General features: G+C 39.5%; 1 protein-coding gene across 1 annotated transcript; it reads right to left on the minus strand.

Moving 5' to 3' along the window:
* Positions 1-2198: 2198 nt before the first annotated feature.
* Positions 2199-2855, minus strand: fibinb (fin bud initiation factor b). Its single transcript, XM_030766826.1, has one exon. It carries the CDS (start codon positions 2853-2855, stop codon positions 2229-2231), a length of 627 nt encoding a protein of 208 aa, XP_030622686.1. The 3' UTR covers positions 2199-2228.
* Positions 2856-20581: the final 17726 nt, after the last annotated feature.

Genomic DNA, 20581 nt, shown 5'->3' on the forward strand with positions numbered 1-20581 from the left:
ACACTGCATGCCCCAGCAGAGGGAAAAGGGAAAGACAGCTCTATCTTTCACTAAGAAAAGAATTTTAAGTCTGATGTTCCTTTTCCTTGGAATGTTTTGCAGAATTCTTAGAACATGAATGCAGAGTATAGATATCTCTCTTTCTCTCTCTCTTTCTCTCTCTCTCTCTCTCTCTCTCTCTCTCTGTTCCTTATAGCTCAAAATCACACTCCAGCACTCCACCACAATTTCCACACAGAAATTTCCTTGTAACGGAACTTTAAATATTGGGAAACACCCAGTATGTTTGGGTACAGAGCGATCCCCCCGTCTCTTGCCAGCCGTGGGTCTGACTGCATTCCCCTTCAGACTCTAAGTGATGATGCCATGATTGCCTGAGGATCTTAGGCAAATCTCTAGTAACAGCTGCAGCTTAAGTAACTTTGTCCTCCATTGTCCTGTCCGTTCTCTCCTTTCTAATTCAAACCCTCTTCTGAGGCTTTGTCCTTAATCTTGTTCCTCTGAAGCAACTCACTACTTTCAGATGTTCTGCTTGGCATGTGCTTTCTTTGAGATTTCACAGCAGAAAAATGTCCCACATAAGACAGTCCAGTTTTAAATCCCTGTGATAAAATTGACTGAGAGGCAAACAACACAGGCTTTTCATGGTGTATTGCAGCAGTTTTTAAACAGTTGATGTTTCACTCTGGAAACATCAACTGAATGCCTTGCTGTGGACACTATTCTCCTTTTCTCTCTCTCTCTCTCTGTCTCGCTCGCTCGCTCTGGAACTCTTTTCTCTCTCCAATTTTCTCTACAAATTATTGACACTGCATGATCATAATTTTGCACTTTTGGGCAGTGGTGAATGGTGCAGCTGTCACTGAGCTTATGCATATGTGGTTGATTTGCAAAGTACATGTCCTTTGCACTCTCTCTTCTCTCTTTTATTGCTCTAAGTCCTGAAGGAGAGAATGCTCAGCACTTGGACAGCCATATTATCATAAACGTTCAGAGATGAACATTTTCACTCCCACTCTAAACGAGGCTCAATCTAGCTGTTTGCATTAGATGTTTTAAATGTTTAATTCATGTGTGGAGTTTCAACACTAAAACACTCACACACTTCATCTTTAACAGTTTTATTACAAAGAGGAACAAATACAACCTCTCAGGAATGCAGCTACACATGGTAAAGTGCTTGAAGCCCAATTTTCCTGCCTGCAGTCTTGGTCAGTCTGAGGACTCAGCATCCTAGTAACTTTAAAATTTTCTTTAAATATATTTAAAACTAATAAAAGAAAATACATTTATGGCAATAATGAAACATCTATAATGTATACAGTTAAGCATTATTTTCCTCACAAAAATATATTCACTCACAGTATTAAAGTTTTAAAAGCTTATATTGTTGTACAGACTTCCCACACAGCACAAAACATGATAATATATACAAAGTAATTCAGAAATAACTTGACTTTATTGCCTCCTCTTAAAGTAGCAATTGTATAATAATAATAATAATAATAATAATAATGATGATGATGCAGGAGAAGTTTAGCAAAATGTGTGTTCAAACCAGTCTGTCCAGGAGAATTACTAGAAGAGGAGTGAATGTTGTGAGCATACATTCTTAAAATTACATAGGGAGCAATGTTTTACTTACACTTTCAAAATGTGTGCTGTCTATCATTGTCACACAAAAATTCAGATACATTTGACCTACAAGCAATATCTGTGATATTTCATTGGTAAAAATCATGACAAATGATTACACACACACACACACACACACACACACACACACACACACCCCACACATAGACAGGCAGACACACACTCACTCACACACACGCACACACACATGCACATTATTAAAAACATCAAATTATTTATTGTTTTATTGCACCAGCCTTTTTACGATACTATGGCATACTATCCAGTATCACCTGGCATTCTGTATTTGATCATTTCACAAGTACATACACAATCCTATTATCACTGCCTGAGTATCATTTGTTGCTTTTATGGTAAAGGTCACATTGGTAGTATTATAATACTGTCATAATATGGTTATAATACTGGATTGCTGCCTGTCAATACTCACAATCCTGTAACAAATTTTAAGTTAACAAAATGTTGTCTTCTTTGATTGCACAGAGAATCTGCGTCGGATTCCGCCCAATAACCAGAGATGCAGCAAAGGCACCTTATTTTAACTGATGACGAAGACACTCTCGGTACTGTGATTAGACCTTCATGTACTCGTTTTTCAGGCGGCTTAACCGGGTCCCATGACTGCGGATGATAAGTGACAACAATTCGTGTTTGTCTTTCAGCCCTAAGGAGATGTCCAGTGTCTCTTTTAATACGTCCCTCGTGTGGACAATCATGTTGAGAAAGTCGTCATTTATCCGGTGCTCCTCTTTCAACTCGTTTTCTTGACTTTGTTTGAACTTCACCTCCAGCTCCAGTAAGGACTTCTCTGAGTTGCTAAAAGCCTCGCTGATCTGAGTGGTTTCCCGTCTCAGATATTTCCCATAGCTGTCTTCTCCGTCCAGGTCATAAGAGATGCTTTTCCCAATTCCCTCCAGCACCCTGGCTGCGTCTTCAATGTGACGCTTTATGATCGTGAAATCATCCCTAATGACCGAGTCCTGGTCCTCATCCAGGGTACATTTTCTTTCGTCAGTCATTTTGAACAGCATTTGACATTTTTCCGGATCGTCGTTTTCCTCATAGTCACCGTCCGGCACGAAGTAGTGATGGAAAGTGCCGTTGGACATCTCCGGGTACAAAGGTCCTGAAAACAACGCACCGCTAAGGCGCAATGAAACTAAACAAGCTGTTAGAATTAAGGTAATAGGAGTCATCATATCCACCTTCGGCTTCTGATTAACAAAATTCCAGTCAAAAGCACTGCAAAATTTCTTGAATCCGAACGAGCACAAGCTCACTTTTTTTCAAATGTAAACATTTCAAAAGCGTATAACTACGCAGTGATATATCCAGACGCGATCCATAAAGGTGCAGTCTTCAAAGGAGAATGTCAAACATCAGCGTCTGAGCACGCGGCTATCTGATGAAATGTGAACTGCGTGGACAATCGCCTGGCTTCCTCAAGTCTTTGAATTCCTAGTGATGGCAAAAAAAAATCCAGGTAAGACAGACAAATGATTCGAATCCCGACACGTCTGTAGCGTCCTCGATTGCTTAATGTGACTATGCTACTTCAACATCTGGATTGGTCCGGCACTGCACTAGCTTCAGACTAATGATACCCCCACACCGACTCTCAAATTACAGCCCGTCACTCCTTCACTTAAAAGGCAGCACACATACTGGCAGCCGGAGTATTTGAGGCCGGGGTTTGTTATTAAAGTGGAAGGAGCTATTAGCAGCGTTCAGTGCCCCTGAACATTCCCAAATTAAATCAGAAATTGGAGACGCTTGTTTCACTTAGAAAGGAGCTTGTCAGGACAGTTTTCCTTTTATTTCAGCGTTTTTGCAAATGATATAGGCTAACTTTGTGTCACGAATTCTTATTTTGGAAAAACGGGTAGAGGAATATTGCAAGACATTTTTGGTGTTGGTTTTTGTGTTGAAAAGCCTGGAAAATTAGGCCTCTGTCAGTATAAATCAAGTCAAAGAACAAGATGACTGCAACTGCACAGACCTCAATAAAACTATGACCTTTGGCTAAAGATGGTTGTGACTGTTGACCTGATCAACCTCCAAATGTTAAATGCTCACAGGTTCCTTCTTAAAGTGACATGTGCACATGTTCACTTTATCACTTTGTGACTGTCCGTGGTTAAAAGAAAGATTCACCAATTTTTGAGCACCATGTTCTTGCTTTTACAACAAATGGGGTTTTGATAACTGAGTTTCAGTATATTCACATTAGTATGCTGAACCAGCTTCTTCACTTCTCAAACTCTGTGGAATGTAACAAGTCTCATTCTGTAAACTTGTTTCAAGGACGAATAACAATGAAAAAAAAAAAAGGCAGTCGTTTCGTGTAACCAGCAGTTTCACACACAACATGACTAGGGCTATGGACCCTTAATTGTGCAGGGAGTCGGAGACACTCTTTCTTTAAGAGACAGCCTTTTGCACTCCCAGTGCACAACCTAAACATAACCTATAAGTCACATTAATCCTGAACATACTCAGTGATTTCTTGTTTTCTCTGGAAGTCTCTCTTTTACTCCCCAGGTCTCTATTTTTCTCGACAGGTCTCCTCCTCGTTCTTTGAGGCGTTCCACCTGGCGAGCGCCATAAAGAGGGTCGTTGAATGACGATAAAGGGTCATAACCCCTATAGTGGCTTGTGAGGCTGAACAGAAGCTGCTCTGAGCTGACATCATGACGTGTTTGTCTACCTCCCGTCGGGACTAGGAATGAAACAGACAGAGAAGCAGCTGAGAGGAACGCTTGAGGGAATACTCTTTCCAGAACACATGGTTTAAGTGTGAATTCACATGTCAGTTCAGCCATGCATTGTCCAGATGTGAATATATTAAGAACGTGAACGTATGGAATACTGAGGAAAATGAGCTCATTTCCAATGAGGAAAAAAGTGACATTAAGTGCTGTAAAGCTCCATAAGATTATCAGACTCAGGCTGTCACTTTTTTTTTAAAGGTGGTTTGATTTACTCTACTCATGCATCATTTTTATAGAGACGTCCATAGTTTAAGAGTTTAAGGTACGCATTTTAACATCATGCAATGAACTACACACACACACACACACACACCTAGAAGCTTGCCACTAAATCTCTCTCTTTCAGATACGCAAACACATACTCTCACACAAACAAACAGGCACACATGCAAGTAGCTTCCAACAGAAAAGTTCTAAATACATTTTTTTTTTTTTTTTTACATTTATTCATTGTCGGTGACTGCATTTCATTTCAACGTAGTGTCTGGTATAAAGAGAAAATACTGACACATATAAGTCAGTCATGATTAATGTCATTATGTGTCTGCCCTATTAAAGTAATGGCACAAAGCACCTCAAAACTAAAAAAGGAACAACTGCTCCCACTCACGTACACTGTTCACTTTCATCAAAACAGATGTGTTGGAGTGTTGGAGGGCAGAGAGAGAGAGGGAGAGAGAGGGAGAGAGAGGGAGAGAGAGAGAGAGATGGCTGGAGGAGTCTTCAGTTTCCACTACAGTGTCTCCAGTTGTTTCCAGACCTTCATTCTTCAGAGATACTTAAAACTTTTATGATTATTTCAAGTATGATTCCTGATACTTCTCCTTTGACATCCTGGACCCCTTTTGAGCCTGGTTCTCCTGAGGTTCCCTCCACAGGCATTCATATAAGAATCTGGCTTTTATTCTCTGCTGGTGTTCCTAGCCTCATGGCTTTTTCTCTCAGCTTTTAATGGCCAGGTTAACAATTAAAACAAATCTAAATGAACAGTGCCACATTTATGAGTATAATTAATTGGCTTTGTGGGATGTCTTTTGTATTTTGCAGTGAAATATCATGCTTATCCACCATAATACTGAAAACTATTAGAACTAGTGCACTGATGTAGCTAAATACATAAAACACAGAACTGCCGGGAGGTTTGCATCTAATCAGTATGCTGAGAGTTGTGATGAAGGATTTCGTTCTTTGCAGTGTGTTATTTCCAGCTTACCAAGATGTACCAGTAATCTTACATAAATAACTTTGTGAAAAGTCACCATGTTGTATGTGGTTAGATCCCTGAGTGAAAGAAAACTCCATTCAGACCCCGTGTGGTTAGGTTGAAGTCAACCCTCTAGCTTGGCAGGGGAAACGGGCAACCATTTAAATGCCATGAACCTCCTGTGAACTGAGAATCTGGACCGGTTCAGAACACAAAGCGGAATTTATTGTGGAACAGTTGTTTCATCACTAATCCACTCTGAAACTTGATTACTTGATTAAATGCTGCTTCATCTGAGATTGCTTTTTTTCTTTCTTTAGAAAATAGAAGTCTCAATTACCAGAGCTTTTCAGCAAGAGTGCAATAAAAGACACAGATGCTGGAAAAGTAGTTGTTCCAAATAAAATAAAGAATAGAAACAAAGAAAGAACATAACATGATGTTTTTTTTCCTAGATATTTTGGTAGCTATTCATCTGTAACAAAACAGGATGTTGGTCTCTAGACAGGAAAACACAGAGAGAGAAATAAATCAGCGCTTCTGCCACACGCTGCGTGTTGGTAAACATTGGTAAAATTTTGACAGACAGCCATGTCTTTTTTACAGACCTCTCGTTACAAACACCTATTTATTCAAATTCATAAAGATGTACGCGCTCAACCACATGTTGTACATGATAGAAACCAATGCTAAATCTTACAAGTCAGTAGTCGGTATCTTGGCTGTTGAGAGTAGTAACTTTAAACAAGCAGTTTAAACTGTGTGAGCTGTCACCCGTTGTATTTTAAAGTTTAATGTTTATCACCTTTGCCAGAAAAGTTATTCCTTGTGTAAAAAAAAAAAAAAAAAATTATACTCGTGGTTATGTGAGCCAACAAGTGTTAAGAGATCTCTTTATATGTGAGGTGAGGCAGAGCACTAGTGAATTCTTGGTCTCACGGCTGCCTTTCCCACTTTATCGCGTCAGCCTCATATGTTCCCTTTGCTCAGTCCAACTGTGACCTCAGTCAAAGCATTCAGATAACCACCATGTTCTGCCCACCTCTATAAAAACAGGATTTACAGCTGGTCCAATTAAGGGTCTCTTATTATGACACACTCCTGGAAGCCTCTCTGACCCCATAATAAACTCGACCCATGCTTTTTTTTGTGTACTTTATACGCTTGTACAGAACTGTTTAAAATTAGGACAGAGATACTGGCCACAATGGCAAAAATTATAAAGCTAAAAATATCAGATGTAACTGTATTTATTGGACTTTTTTTTTTTTTTATTATTGTGACATAGTTATATGAACAGCTTTTGCGGTCATGACCCCATCAAATTATTTCGAATACAATTTTGTCCCTATGACTTTCCTGTGAAATCACATAGGCTGAATCTGCAAAAATGTAAAACATTTTCGGCCACTACGCAGAACTGTAGGCCAGTCCCATTCTGTGTTCTGCTCTTGCCAGTGGTGAAAACTAGTGACGTTGTCCATACGACCCTTGCTGTCCTGTACTGTGTATATGAAAGCCAAAGCAGCCTTTCACATGGCTGGTGGTGCAAAGAAGGTGCCCATGTGCACCCCGCTGCCATCCTTTATTAGCTCCGTGACAGCAGTGCCCCTGTTCTTTGTGCTCAGAATTAATCTGCTTTGTATTTGTCCCTGGAGTTCAGAATGTCTCAGCCAAAAAAAAAAAAAAGAAAAAGAAAAAATGGATATTCAGGCATATTTTCACACGTGAAAGTCAGTGTTTTTACCTCCCGATGGGTTATGTAATATGTAGCTAGTTCTAACTTTCAGGCTAAGTGTCAGTTTGATGATATAAAGGCGATTTTCTAAGAATAACTCGTCTGTTCATCTAAAGTTGCTCATACTAGATTGTTAGCGTGAGATAAAGGCATCAACATTTTATTTTTGCTCCTAAAAACATCTCCCAAATTCAGGTAATGGCATTAAGTAGGAATCATTTTTTACTGGTTGGAGGACCCACGGACCTCCTGTCTAAAGTGTCCCCAAATCTCCTGATACATAGCCTAATGCAGTGAGGTAGTCTGGACGACTCATGCCAGCACATAACTGACGTTATGGAATGGCTTTGCATGAGTCTGCTCTGCTACGTTTGAAGTTTCTCCACATCTCTCCTCAGTAGTAGTAAGAACACTCAGTACAGTTGAGGAAGAGGGAACGCAGGGGCTTCTGTCTACAGGGTGCCTCAGAGGAGCGGCGGCTATTCATAAAAAGTGCTTATGAGAATTTTCCAGCTGATTTTGTGGTCAGCAGCCTCAGCATTCACTTACACTGTCAGCCTCCACCATTTTTCCATATGGAAACAAGCAATCCATGCACCAAGAGACATGGGCCTGGACTAGACTTCTAAACATGACAAAAGAACCCCCCCTCCCCAAGTTTTATTTTCCAGATCCTGGATGATGTGAATGTGATGCCATAATTCAGTGAAATTGTTCCTGATAAAGTTTATATCTGGATATATAGTTATCTTGCTTTTCTTTTTATAGGCAAGGAAATCAAATTGGGGCACGAGTTAATTTTCAGTCGCACTAAAGGGTTATCTCATTTCAAAGAAAAGGAAAGGATTGATGTTCAGCAGTTGTAACCTTGGATTCCAGGAGAGATAACGGCTGTAATCATGTTTTATGCCGTGGTTAAGGTTCATGGATTAAAGCCAGAACATTGTTCGACCTTTACGTAAACACAGACTTATCATTATCAAATTGACAAACATCTTAAAACAATTTTTCACCTGGATCAGGTCAACAGCCGGATAGGGTACACCGTCATTAAAGACTTAAGAGAGGAACAGAACATGTCTGACCAAACAACTCATTATCCACACAACTCAATGCAGCACTGAGACAATTATACAGCGTGCAGACAAAGCTACAGGATGTGATTAGACAAATCACCAGGCTCGGGGAATCAGAGGGATTCAGTCTGGATCTTTTCCTGTCACAAAATCAAGGGAAGAGATAGATAGATAGATAGATAGATAGATAGATAGATAGATAGATAGATAGATAGATAGATAGATAGATAGATAGATATAGGGAGGGATAGAGAGAGAGAGAGAGAGAGAGAGAGAGAGAAGAAGGATGAAGGTAGGTAATATTCTATGTGACCCCAGACCCTGCCTTATGGTGGCATTTTTGTTTCTTCCTTTGTTTTCAGAGTTGTGATACCATCTTGATGAGATCAGAGCCCCCTCTCCTCAGCCGTGCACAGTAAACTCCTCATGGGGGGAACTGCCGTCATTAAAGTCTAATGGACTTCACATGTTGCTATGGAACAGCGGTCATGCTTTGGCACGCGTCCTATTGACATTCAAGGGCCTGTGCTGAATTAATTGTGTACTATGGAAAGAAAGGCAAAGAGGAAATAATTAACAATAGGTTTACATAATTTATAGGAGAGAGATTAACATACACGTGCCCTTAGAATCAACAGGCGTGACCTTTTTCAGCCGTGAAACTGGAGTTAAAGTACGAAGATTATGGATTACATAAGACTGCTGTCGCCAGGAGTCTCAGAGTCATGAAATATTGGAATGCATATGTTTTTTCCAGACAGGTGGTGATCATACCAAAACTGATTACTGTGATATTTACCGTGCTGCTTGGGCAGAGATGTTCACTGTTGGTTTCAGATGCTCGAGTTAAAATAACCTTGTGCGTCTTCTTGAAAACATCACGACTTTTTGAGTGTTTGTTTAACAGAAAGCATGAACGTCCTGAAAATTAGCAAACCCGTTACAAAATTAGTATTGTGAACCCAATATAAGTGGACCCTAAATTCAATTTGGAAGACGGCTGCAAAAGCTTTCTGGATTAACTCAAAACTCTGGGCAGAAATGGTCTATCAGAAAAAAAGAAAAAAAAACCTTTCCCAACAAGTTGAGTAAATTCAAAAAGGCTGTGCAGTGGGTCGCCATAAAATTTTTAGGTTGAGTCACTTGTTCAAGAAAAGAAAGTTTGATAGCTCTTTATATTTAAATTCTTAAAACAGAGTCAACCCTTGAATCACGACAGTGAGAATAGATTCAAACCTGCACAAGTAATGAAGCAGTTGGTACATTAAACCAGCGACCTGACATCCCGAAACTTATTCGCTGGCAGGAGTGAGTGAACCCCAGATGTTTCCAACATTTCATCCTATATCCTATTAATGTTACATAAACCTTGTTATTGAAAGGGTCATTCAGGTTCACGTCTCTGTTGAACGTTGACCAATAAATGTCCGAGTGTTTTACGGGGTTCTTTCTTAGCTCCTGGGCAGGTTTAAAAACTATTAGGCAGTCCTGGTCTCTGCCAATACAAATGTCAACGTGAAAGAGCCAAATCTGGTGTCTCTACAATATCTCCTTCCTTAAGTCAGTGATAATGAGTGGAAAGAATGAATACACCAAAGGAATTTGGCCAGAGAATACTGTCTATAGCCGAGCTTAAGCGTGGAGTAGAGTGAGAGAAACTCAGAGAAGCAGATAGAGAGAGAGTGAGAGAGATAGAGGGTTGCATTGTATACAGTCTCTCTTTAGAACAACGCGGTTTTGTGCGTTTTCAGAAATAAGAGTTTGACCGACTTCGTACGACAACTAACAAGAGTGCAGCTGGGATTGCGTATTATGATCTGCCTGGCGCAATGACATTTTCCATTCCCTGTGATATCAGAGGCCTCTCTGTTCCCAATTCATCACTGCACCCAAAGATTTTTAAAGACTCTGTCCCAAAGAGGAAAAGTAAAATTAATAGTTTATTTTTACAAGCACATAGGCCCCTCACACCTGTCAGTGCCTCTGCTGTTTTTCACCAGATTGACACCAGTGGAAAACAAGAGGGTTATTTAAGTGTAATTTGAATGCAAATTCGAATGGAAGGTATTTCTGTTGTAATATACAAACAGGTTTTTAGCGCTTTCTGAATAGAATAGCTCTTTGTATTCAGCCACAACATGCAACACCATGACCTAATTGTTAAAGAGCAAAAACAAAACAGAAAAAAATCTGACAAAATCAAAAACAATCCAAAGGAAATAAACAATCTATGATAATAAAAAACAGTGACCAGCTGCTAATTGCACATGATAACTTTATTTATGAATTGCAACTGTAGAGCTGTACCAGGACAAAACACGTGAACTCAAAGAGTTGGCATATTTTGTAATGACATAAACAGGGACAACATCACCACTAGCAAGTGACTAATGACCAGAAAGACTCTCCTAAATACACATTTTCACATTTCACTGCCCATAAGAATAGAGCAGCTGAAAGAAATGATCTCAAAAGAGTAACATTGTGCTGACGTCAGTATAACCGATAGAATAGTTTTTTCCTTTGCTCGTTTTCGACGCTACTGTGTTCTGATAATGTGTGTGGGGGTTATTATATATGCAACTGAAATGCTTCTGATTAATAACTCATTAGAGTCCAATGCAAGCAACCGTGAGCTAACTATGAGGCAATGTAGCCATTAACCTACTTTTCAGGAGTTATTTCATCTCTGCAGTTTTTCTTGGGAGGCTCAGCTCCTGAGGCAGAGTTCCTGCAGGAGCTCAGACTCATCCTGTCTGAATCTCAGCACTGTCAGAATGTTCAGAACAGTGTGGAGTGATCTTTTCCACACGCACAGAAACTTCCAACCAGCGTATGTGTGTGTGTGTGTGTGTGTGTGTGTGTGTGTGTGTGTGTGTGTGTGTGTGTATCTATGTATGTGTGTGTGTGTGTGTGTGTGTGTGTGCTCCTTTGACAGACAGACAGACAGACAGACAGCTAGAGAGTGGGAGTTCCAAAGAAGATGAGAAGAATAGGAAAGAAAGAAAGAGAGAAAGAAACAAAGAAAGAAAGACAGAAAGAAAAAAAGAAAAAAGACAGAAGGAAAATCAACACATGAAGTGTTTTCCAAAATATACAGCCTGTTATCTTGGGCAGAAAAAGTACTCCGAGTCTGTCCCTGTTCCTCTTAAATACCTCCCTCCAGTCCTGGGCCTGCGTAGTGGAAACGGTGGAGCTCCATTTTTGGCCACAGAGCTGGAGATGTCTGTGATAATCAGACAGATTAGCTGGAGGGATAGAGCTGTTAATCTGGAGAATCAATGAGCCGAAAGAAACGATCAGACAGATAATTCACAAGAGCAGCCAAAGAATTTCCCAGTGGTTGAAGTACTTCAAGGATGAAATGCAGCCTAAATGAAAGCCTGTGTGTCAATGTATGACCACAACAGATAATCAGAGGACCACTTTTCCATAATAATGTAGTGATTTCTGTTTTAGTCAATACTTTATGATCATTTCAGAATTGTATTTTTTATTAGAATTTTATTATATTATATTATGTCTCACTGCTTTATAAACAGTAGTAGTAGCAGTAGTAGTAGTAGTAGTAGTAGTAGTGGTAGTAGTAGTTGTAGTAGTAGTAAATAGTTTCTCGAATTACGCTATCAAACACTAGTTGATGCTATCTCAGTTTTCTTCCTGGAGATGTGCTTGCGAGTGTGAGAGTGGAGGTGATTCTGGGAAACGGAAAGTTTGGAGTTTGTGGTTGGTTCTTCATGAGCCACTGACGAGTCAGGCTATTTTGGGATGACTCACAGAAACTGAGGGGGGTTGATCAGAGTCTAGAAATCAGTTGGAAAAATCAGTTGCAATAAAGTACCTTCTGAATGTCAAATAATACTGCAGCTTATATTTATTGAAAAGAGGGATCAAAGTCTTTGAACTCAAGATGACAATATTTAAAATAGGAAAGAGATTTGTGAGGGAGGCTTTTAGTACAGAGTGTTGGATGGTCGGATGAAAGGTTGCTGGCGGAACATTCTGGGATCAGTCGAAAGGTTCCCTCTGAAATGAGCTCAAGAAGGCAGACACAAAAGTGACATCAGCTTTTAAAAGTGACTTAAAGAGTTTTGGACTGCTTTTAACCAACTTTACGGCCGTGGCATAAAAGTCCTGCTTCAGTCTTTGCCATGGAGAATGTCACTGTGGACATCAGCATGTTCCTCAGACAACAAACACCTAAGTCAAGGAAAGTGAAAACATGTGTTGCTTAAAATAGCATTTTCCTTTTTAATCTCAATGTTGTCCAAACAGCACGGTGGCTTGGTGCTTAGCATTGTTGCCACACAGTAAGAAAGTCCTGGGTTCGAACCCCTGCTGTCCCAGGTCCTTTCTGTGTGGAGTTTGCATGTTCTCCCCATGTTTGCGTGGGTCTGTATGTTCTCAAAGACATGGATGTTATGGTTAATACTCCTGTCAGTGCCCTTTGCCACAGGCAAACGGACTGGAGTTGGTCCCCCAGGTACTGTACTGTGGCTGCCCACTGCTCCTAGTGTGTGTGTGCTCACTGCTCCTAGTGTGTGTGTGCTCACTGCTCCTAGTGTGTGTGTGCTCACTGCTCCTAGTGTGTGTGTGCTCACTGCTCCTAGTGTTTGTATAGGATGGGTTAAATGCAGAGGATGAATTTCCCCATGGGGATCAGTAAAAGCTCTTCTTCTTCTTCTTCTTCTTCTTCTTTTAAGGATGCACACTCTTCTTACTGCGTTACTTTCTCTGTTTCCCTTCTCTGTCTCTTTCTATCTCTGTGTCTCTTTGTTTGTGTGTGTGTGTGTGTGTGTGTGTGTGTGTATGTTTGTGTGTGAATGGCTATTGGTGCATATTTTTATGTGTGTGAGTATGCGCATGAAAGCATCCAAACTCTCTGGACAGCATACCAACTGATTTCAGAGAAAGGTTAAGTTTATTTTAGGTAAGGTTTAAGTTAGGAGCATGCGGCAGTAAATCACAACCAACTTGCATAGGGATTCAGGTGTGAGAGATATCCTAACAATATGGTTGTTGAGTGCATCTTGGTTCAGGGCCACAGTGTCTCCCATTGAAGCTTTAGAATCACACATGCCTTCCATATGCAGTCAGCGTTCGCTGGGCTGGCTGGCAGAACCTAGGGCTGAGTCTGTGTTGTAATGGTTGGATCATACTCAATGGGAATAGTTGTGGTAGCATTAAAAACCAGTTCATTTGCCAGAGGCCTGGCCACAGGAGCAGGACTGTCTCCCCGACGTCTGCAGTCCTATAAATGCCCTTATTGTGCCCTAACAGTACCAACCTTAAGGCTCTGCACCATTCACGCCAGACAGGAGCTGTCACGCCAAAGAAAACAAAAGAATTACAGATGGTTCTATTTCCTCGTGGTGCTTTGGTGGTCGGTGAGGATGTGGCAGTGAGAGTACAGGATGACATCAGACTGAGCTCCAAATTCAGAACTTGGCATTATGGCATAACAGGCAGATGGAGAATGCAGGCTGGTGTATTTTGAAAATGTGAATGATGTCATTGTTTTGCTTTTCATGTTGCGTCCCCTGAAATCACTTACTCTACATAAACATTTTGGTAGACTCACCAGATTCAGGTCTTTTTGCACCACTGAAAGGATAAAGTGAATGATAAGATGAAGTGAAAATAAAGTCATTAAATTCTCTCTCTCTCTCTCTCTCTCTCTCTCTCTTTGTGTTAACTTGGTATGGTAGGGAGTCAGGGCTCTGTGATTTGAAAAACTGGATAGAATCGAGACAGAGTAGCACGATCAATGTGCCTGTAATTTTCATCATTCAATGGCATTTTGCCGGTGACCTACAAAAACTCTATGCATCCAAAAAGCCAAATTTTACTGTTATTCAAATTCCGTTCCCTTTATTTTACTATCAAGAAAGAGGCTATTCAAAAAATTCTCTTTTTCAGTTTAAAACACTTTTAATGGTTCAAGCAGTTTGAGTAATACGTTAACACAAACAGATGCATGAAAGCTTTCCAATAATGTCAAAACAAACGACAGTATTTAAACCCCGAGGTCTCTTCAGAATACAAACAGTTTGACTGGCCACGTGTACACGGTTGTACATGGTTGTAATTAACAATTCCTTGAATTTTATTCAAGCTGTTGTTTTGTCTCCCTTTCGAAGCCTGTGACCCAGAGCTATTCATCAGTCTTGTGAGTCATGAAGTGAGGTCACAGTAACGTGACTTTAGGAGGATTCACGCTCCTTCCTCCTGATTCATTACAGGGCAGAGACACTGCAGCAAAGAAAAAGGATGATTCAGACCAATAGCATCCTTAATCAGACGATTAAGAGTGCAAAATCAGCTTTCTTTCTTAACAGGACTGAAGCAGATCCTCCTATGATGTGTGTGAACAATAGAAATGTTTAACGATGTAAAAATAGACGCTGACGGAACAAATGGTGTAAGAGAAAAGCTTTGGTTTCATTTTCATTTGTGGTTTCATGTGTTTGGCCTCTTTGCATTGTAAAGAGAATGCTTCAAAGGCCTATGGTGGATTATGGCAAAGCACTAACAGTTTCCACTGGACTTGTATAAAGTGGGAGTGGGCTGAGGTCTGGATATGTTCAAAGGGAGAGAGAAAAAAAACATTATAAGTACTTTAAAATGGATAAATGTTCTCTTCTTGTCTGTAGAGAACATGTTAGTGGGCATGTTGGACATTAAGCCAAACACACAACCCAAATCTTCTAACATCAACCATGATCCGACCCGTAAATCCTTATACCAGTCATAAATCATGATGTTGATCCAGAGAATGGGCACTGTCAACTGTTCTTTTCTGGTTATTATTTTACAACTATTTTTCCATAAAGAGGATATCTCATTGTATTGCTATCCTAGAAAGTCTGAACTGCAAAGACTTTATTGTTATGCACATATGGGAAATTATTTGTAGTTTGTACTAAATGTGACTATCTCTCGTTTGCTCATATATAGCCTTGCACGTATTGATATAACAGTGACATCTCTGGATGACATTCTGAGGTATTAAAAAGATATCTCCAATATGTCTTACCCAGCATAATGTTAAACCAGTAGGAGAAGTTCACATTATTGATTACTAACTGCTATTTCCTGTTTCTCTGTTTGTAATTTTACATCAAATTGGATTTTTTTTTCTAAAAGGAAAATAATAAGTATAACAGAGACAGAATGTGAGTAGTCCCTTCAGTAAGGGACCCAGGTTATTAGTTTTAATCACCAACATTCACCACACCAGATAAACTTACAGCAGTAACTATGGTGATTCAGTATTCTCTCACTGTGCTCCATATGACTAATGTGAATTTCCCGTAAATTTCTGCTTTCTCTGTACTCCGTATAAAGTTGCATACGGTGAAAAAGAGAGGCCAGATAAGATCGTGAATGAAGTATCACCGTTCTGTGAAGTATTTTTATTTACTTATTTATTTATGTTTAGGATATGAGCCAACAGTCGATATGAGCCTGTCCAATAGGAGGACAGTTAAATGTCATTTCTATTTTACAGTCATTTCTTTTGGTCTAAAGTTGTTCAGCGAACTGAGAAGTCCTGATTCGTGGAAGACCCCTACGGAGAAAAAGACAGCCAGGAAAGTCCGCTGCGAATAATACCCGTCCAAATGCTTCTCCCACAGATGTGCGCTTGTGCGAGTGTGTTTGTGAGTGTGCGTACGTGCAAGTGAGAAAACGTGTGCGTGTTCCTACTCCTGTGTTTGTAGTTTGTGTGTGACATCTCTCAGCAACGCCTCCCCCCCGTCTCGGTTGGGGAGGGAAAAAAAAACGGGCTGGGAAGGAAACGCTGACAGGGACTTTGTCCAAATGACCCAGTTTTTTCGATCTAAAGGACTGCCTGTTTTCAGGGATGGGAATTGAGATGGCTGATTCTTATCCCAATAAACTGTCTGTACAAATAGCCTTAATTTCAGCCTCAGCTGCCGTCTCTCCAAGTGCGAGCGCATCCAAGTTTCTGCCTTTTTCACCTCCCCAAAATTGGGTTCGCTCTGTCTTAGAGCATCTATCAGCAAAACATGATTACAGAGGAAGAGCAGTGAAGTCATGCTTGAAGAGGGTCCCTCTCTTTGTGTCTCTCTCTGTTTCTGTCTCTGTTTCTGGCTCTCTCTGTCTCTCTCTCTCTCTCTCTCTCCCTCTGCCCCCCCCTCCTCTCTCACTCTGTTAATTGATGCAGAATGTGGGTGTTTCTCTCACTCTGTGCAAAGCTGAAGTGAGAAGTGTGTCTGAGTTGTGATCGGGGTCGTCTGCAGCAGCGTCTCTCTCTCTCTCTCTCTCTCTCTCACTGTCTGGCTATCTACTGTTCTTCAGCATTTCTGGAATTAATCACCTTATTTTTAGAGAAATGGTCACTGCATCTTTAAAAATTCTGTAATGGGGACTTTTCAACTCGATAACGATGAAATCAAGTACATGTGCTTTTGTTTTTTCCTACTGGTGAATATTGATGAGAAACACCACGAGCTATTTCAGCAATTATGAGGCAAATTATGAGTAATGTGGTCTAAATAAAACCCACTTACATTTGATATATATTACGGGAGAAGCAAATGGTTCTGACGGTCCAAATGTGTAGTAATTTTTTTTTTTACTTCTTCTCTGTGTATTTTATGTAAAGGTTGTAGGGCATATAACAACTTATATTTGTTGTTCAGGTGAGCTGAACCGATCTTGGCTTGGTCCCCTAAATGCATCGCAACGTTATAAGCAAAGAAAAATCCATCTGTTTAAGATTTATGGTGTATGATTAATTTAAGTAAGATAATCTAAGCTCACACTTCACTGTTTTTTTAAGGAAAATGAAAATTAATCGATAGTTTATACACCCTGATGAAGAATAATGCTGTTGGTAATAGACAATGGTCGCAAAAAATATATCAAACGTAAATAGTTCTTACTTGCATGTGGAAACTCAACATTTAATCAAGTCAAAATTCTACTTGGTCTGAGACCAAAAGAAGCTGCCTTTAGAATGGATCCTTGTACAACTTCCACATATTCCAGAGAACATGTAATATTTCAGTTAAATGGAAACGCAGCTGTTTTGTCGATTAATAAAAGGAGAGAGAATGCTTTTGGATTATGGAAAATGGAGCTCTGGTCTTGAGGGTTTGATCTTGATGCTCTGCCAAGGAAATCTTGACTTTTATAAACAACTATAGATCAGTGTATGTCCTTGCTCAATGAATCTTGCATTGCATAACTGGGAAAAACATATTTTTTGTTTCACAGAAGCATTTCAGGTTACCTAAGACCTATGAAAAACTGTAAAAATCTGTTATTAATAAATCAAGCAATAAACATGTTATCATGATTTGCTCCTTTAAAACTACTGACAACCTTTGTATTACTTATTCATCTCTGATCCGCTGATCTCTACTGGAAGAGGTGAGCAACAGAAGCTCATTTATAGTTTATACTTGTTTTCCCTCAAAGAACCCCATCAAAACACTTTTTTTAATTCCATTTTTCTCTTTTCTTTTCTTTTCTTTTCTTTTCTTTCTTTCTTCTCTTTTCTTTTCTTTTCTTTTCTTTTCTTCTCTTCTCTTCTCTTCTCTTCTCTTTTCTTTTCTTTTCTTTTCTTTTCTTTCTTTTCTTTTCTTTTCTTTTCTTTTCTTTGCTTTTCTTTATTTTTCTTTTGTTTTCTTTTCCATTGTAACCACTCAGGGGAGCACTAACTCTTGCATGGAGTGTAATATATGACGTATTATTTTCCATGGAATATCACTTGCTGCAATTCTTATAATGGCTTTGTTTGATGTAGTAAAATAATCTATTTTAATTTCTTTTATTAACTTCCAGAATAGAAGAACTTGAAGCAATGAGTACATGAGAGCCTCTGGTAGTGTTTTTGGATAGAACCACTTCAGCCTCTGCGCTACATTCGCAATTTAACCTTTTGCTGATTTTCAGATAACAAATCAAGTCCCATTACAAAATAACGAAAGTAAAAGTTTTATGACCATACTCTCTGACAGCAAATGAACAAATAAACAATCGTTCAATTTGGATGCCTGGACAGAAAAGCTATTGGCAAAACACCAGACAGCTTGTGTGATAATTAAGATTGGTGTTGTGCTGTCAGAGGCCGGTGCGTATGTGCCAGCTTTTTAGCTTGGAAACTTTTCCATATTCTGCTGTTTTTTATTTAATGAAATGATCCAATCAGATTTTCTTCCAACAATCATGCAATGTTTAAAACATTTGTAAAATTATTTAAGGGGTGCTTCTGTCAAGGACTAGTTAGTTGCATGCAAGATGAATGCTCAAAAACCCTTCTCCATGTTAGTATTATTATTACTATTATTATTATTTTACATATTTCATATGTCATTGAATCAGTACTCATATTACTTTTGAATAACATCAATAATGAACCTCTTCAACATCAGTCAAAAACGTTCTGGACAAAAATGCGACAAAAAGGTTCACCATGTACTCAAAGTATCTGTTGTCCTTGGAACGGGCCCTGTACAGAATCACAGTTTTACTGGAATGTCACAGTGGATAGGGTCGGACTGAGTCCATTACCAAACGTTTGACCTTCACATGAAGGATGCTATCATGCATATGGAAGGAACCATTTACAGTTTCATTAATAGTGTTTTCAGTGAAACTGGAACTTTGCAAGTGTTAGTCCACTCACTTTGTGGTTTACGATCCTGTAGTTTAATGGTCTGCCTTGTGAGCATTAAGCTTTAGTTCTCCAGAAACACTTTACAGCTCAATTTAATTTTATTCATTTGAGTAAAATCCTTCAGGAAAATACAACGGCTCCCAATGGCCAAATAAACCGTTACAGCGGACTGCAGTAAGGGGGCACTGCCATTTCTAAAGAGGACAGGAAACCCATAAAAATAGACGTGACGTCGGTTTGGGCCTTTAAAGAATAGTTCTTGCTTCAGTACCACAGTCCTCATTGCATAACATAATTTGGCATTGTTTCTCTGGGTGATGGAGAACTGATGCTTTCTTCATGTGGCCTTTAGATTATTAAACGCGGCTGATGATTTATTACACTGACTCATTGTTTCATTAGCTTATAATTGGCTTGGTAAGTAATGACAGCAGTGCGAGTTTCAGCGAAACCGAAAAAGCTTGATTGTTCCTCCAAACCAAGACTAATTTAAATTCTGGAACTTTTTTCCACAAAGTGGTCGTTCCCTTTCCAGTGCATTTTTGAGCGCACGTTTAATAAAAATTATTAACACTGAAAGGATCTCAGCGCTTGTTAATACTGACAGGGTTAATTTTTTTTAAATTATTACTTATTTTACACTGTTGCTTTATGTCCCTTGAGAAGTGCGGGTTGCAGCTACAAGACTGACGGCTAATTAACCACATGCGTAGAATCCTCTTCTCTGATGTATGATAGCGTACTGAGAAGTAGTCCAGCCGATAGTTGTGTATGCTGCTGCCTAATTTATGTTTACTCTGGAGAGCCACTTAGCAGCCTTCACTTTAGTTTAATGGATGATGACATGGCCACAAACAAAAGCATCCAAGTTGCATCAGTTCTAATTTTCATAAAGTTTTAAGATTTTTCACAGTCATACGCGAAATGAGAGCCGGTACTGCCCTCTTGTGGCGAGTAAAGGAATAGCAGATTTTGCACCACGGTTCCTTCACCACCGTCATGTTGGTGTAAGCCTACATTTATTGTAAATATGGGTCTTTGACTCTTTCACATCTGACACACTGGATGTATGAATGGACATGATAATATCAACAATCAAAGACTGCTTAAGTTCAAACTCTGAGACAGGTGACATTAGCAACAAGATATGAATAGCTTATTGTAAAGGTAATGGAAAAATGATTTCCTTACAGAATTAAATAAAGTGGTGAGATGCAAATCTTTCTGTCCCCGCTCTGAGTAAGCCATTACTGAATACAGGGGTGTAATAAATGCCATCCAAAAAAAAAAAAAAAGTATTGTATTATTTTATTTTCGTTGCTTAACCTTACAAAAAGTTTAGTAGTTCTGAAAGCATGAGTGACGACTCTTGTGTCTACTCATATTCAGCTCCAGTTCAGAAAACCTTCAGTTATCTGCCTTAGCTAACTCAAGTGAAACAAATGCAGAAAAAAACCTGCCTTAGAACTTTCAAGCACTTCAGGAAGA

The sequence above is a fragment of the Chanos chanos genome, chromosome 2 (genome assembly GCF_902362185.1).
Source record: "Chanos chanos chromosome 2, fChaCha1.1, whole genome shotgun sequence".
Lineage (NCBI taxonomy): Eukaryota > Metazoa > Chordata > Actinopteri > Gonorynchiformes > Chanidae > Chanos > Chanos chanos.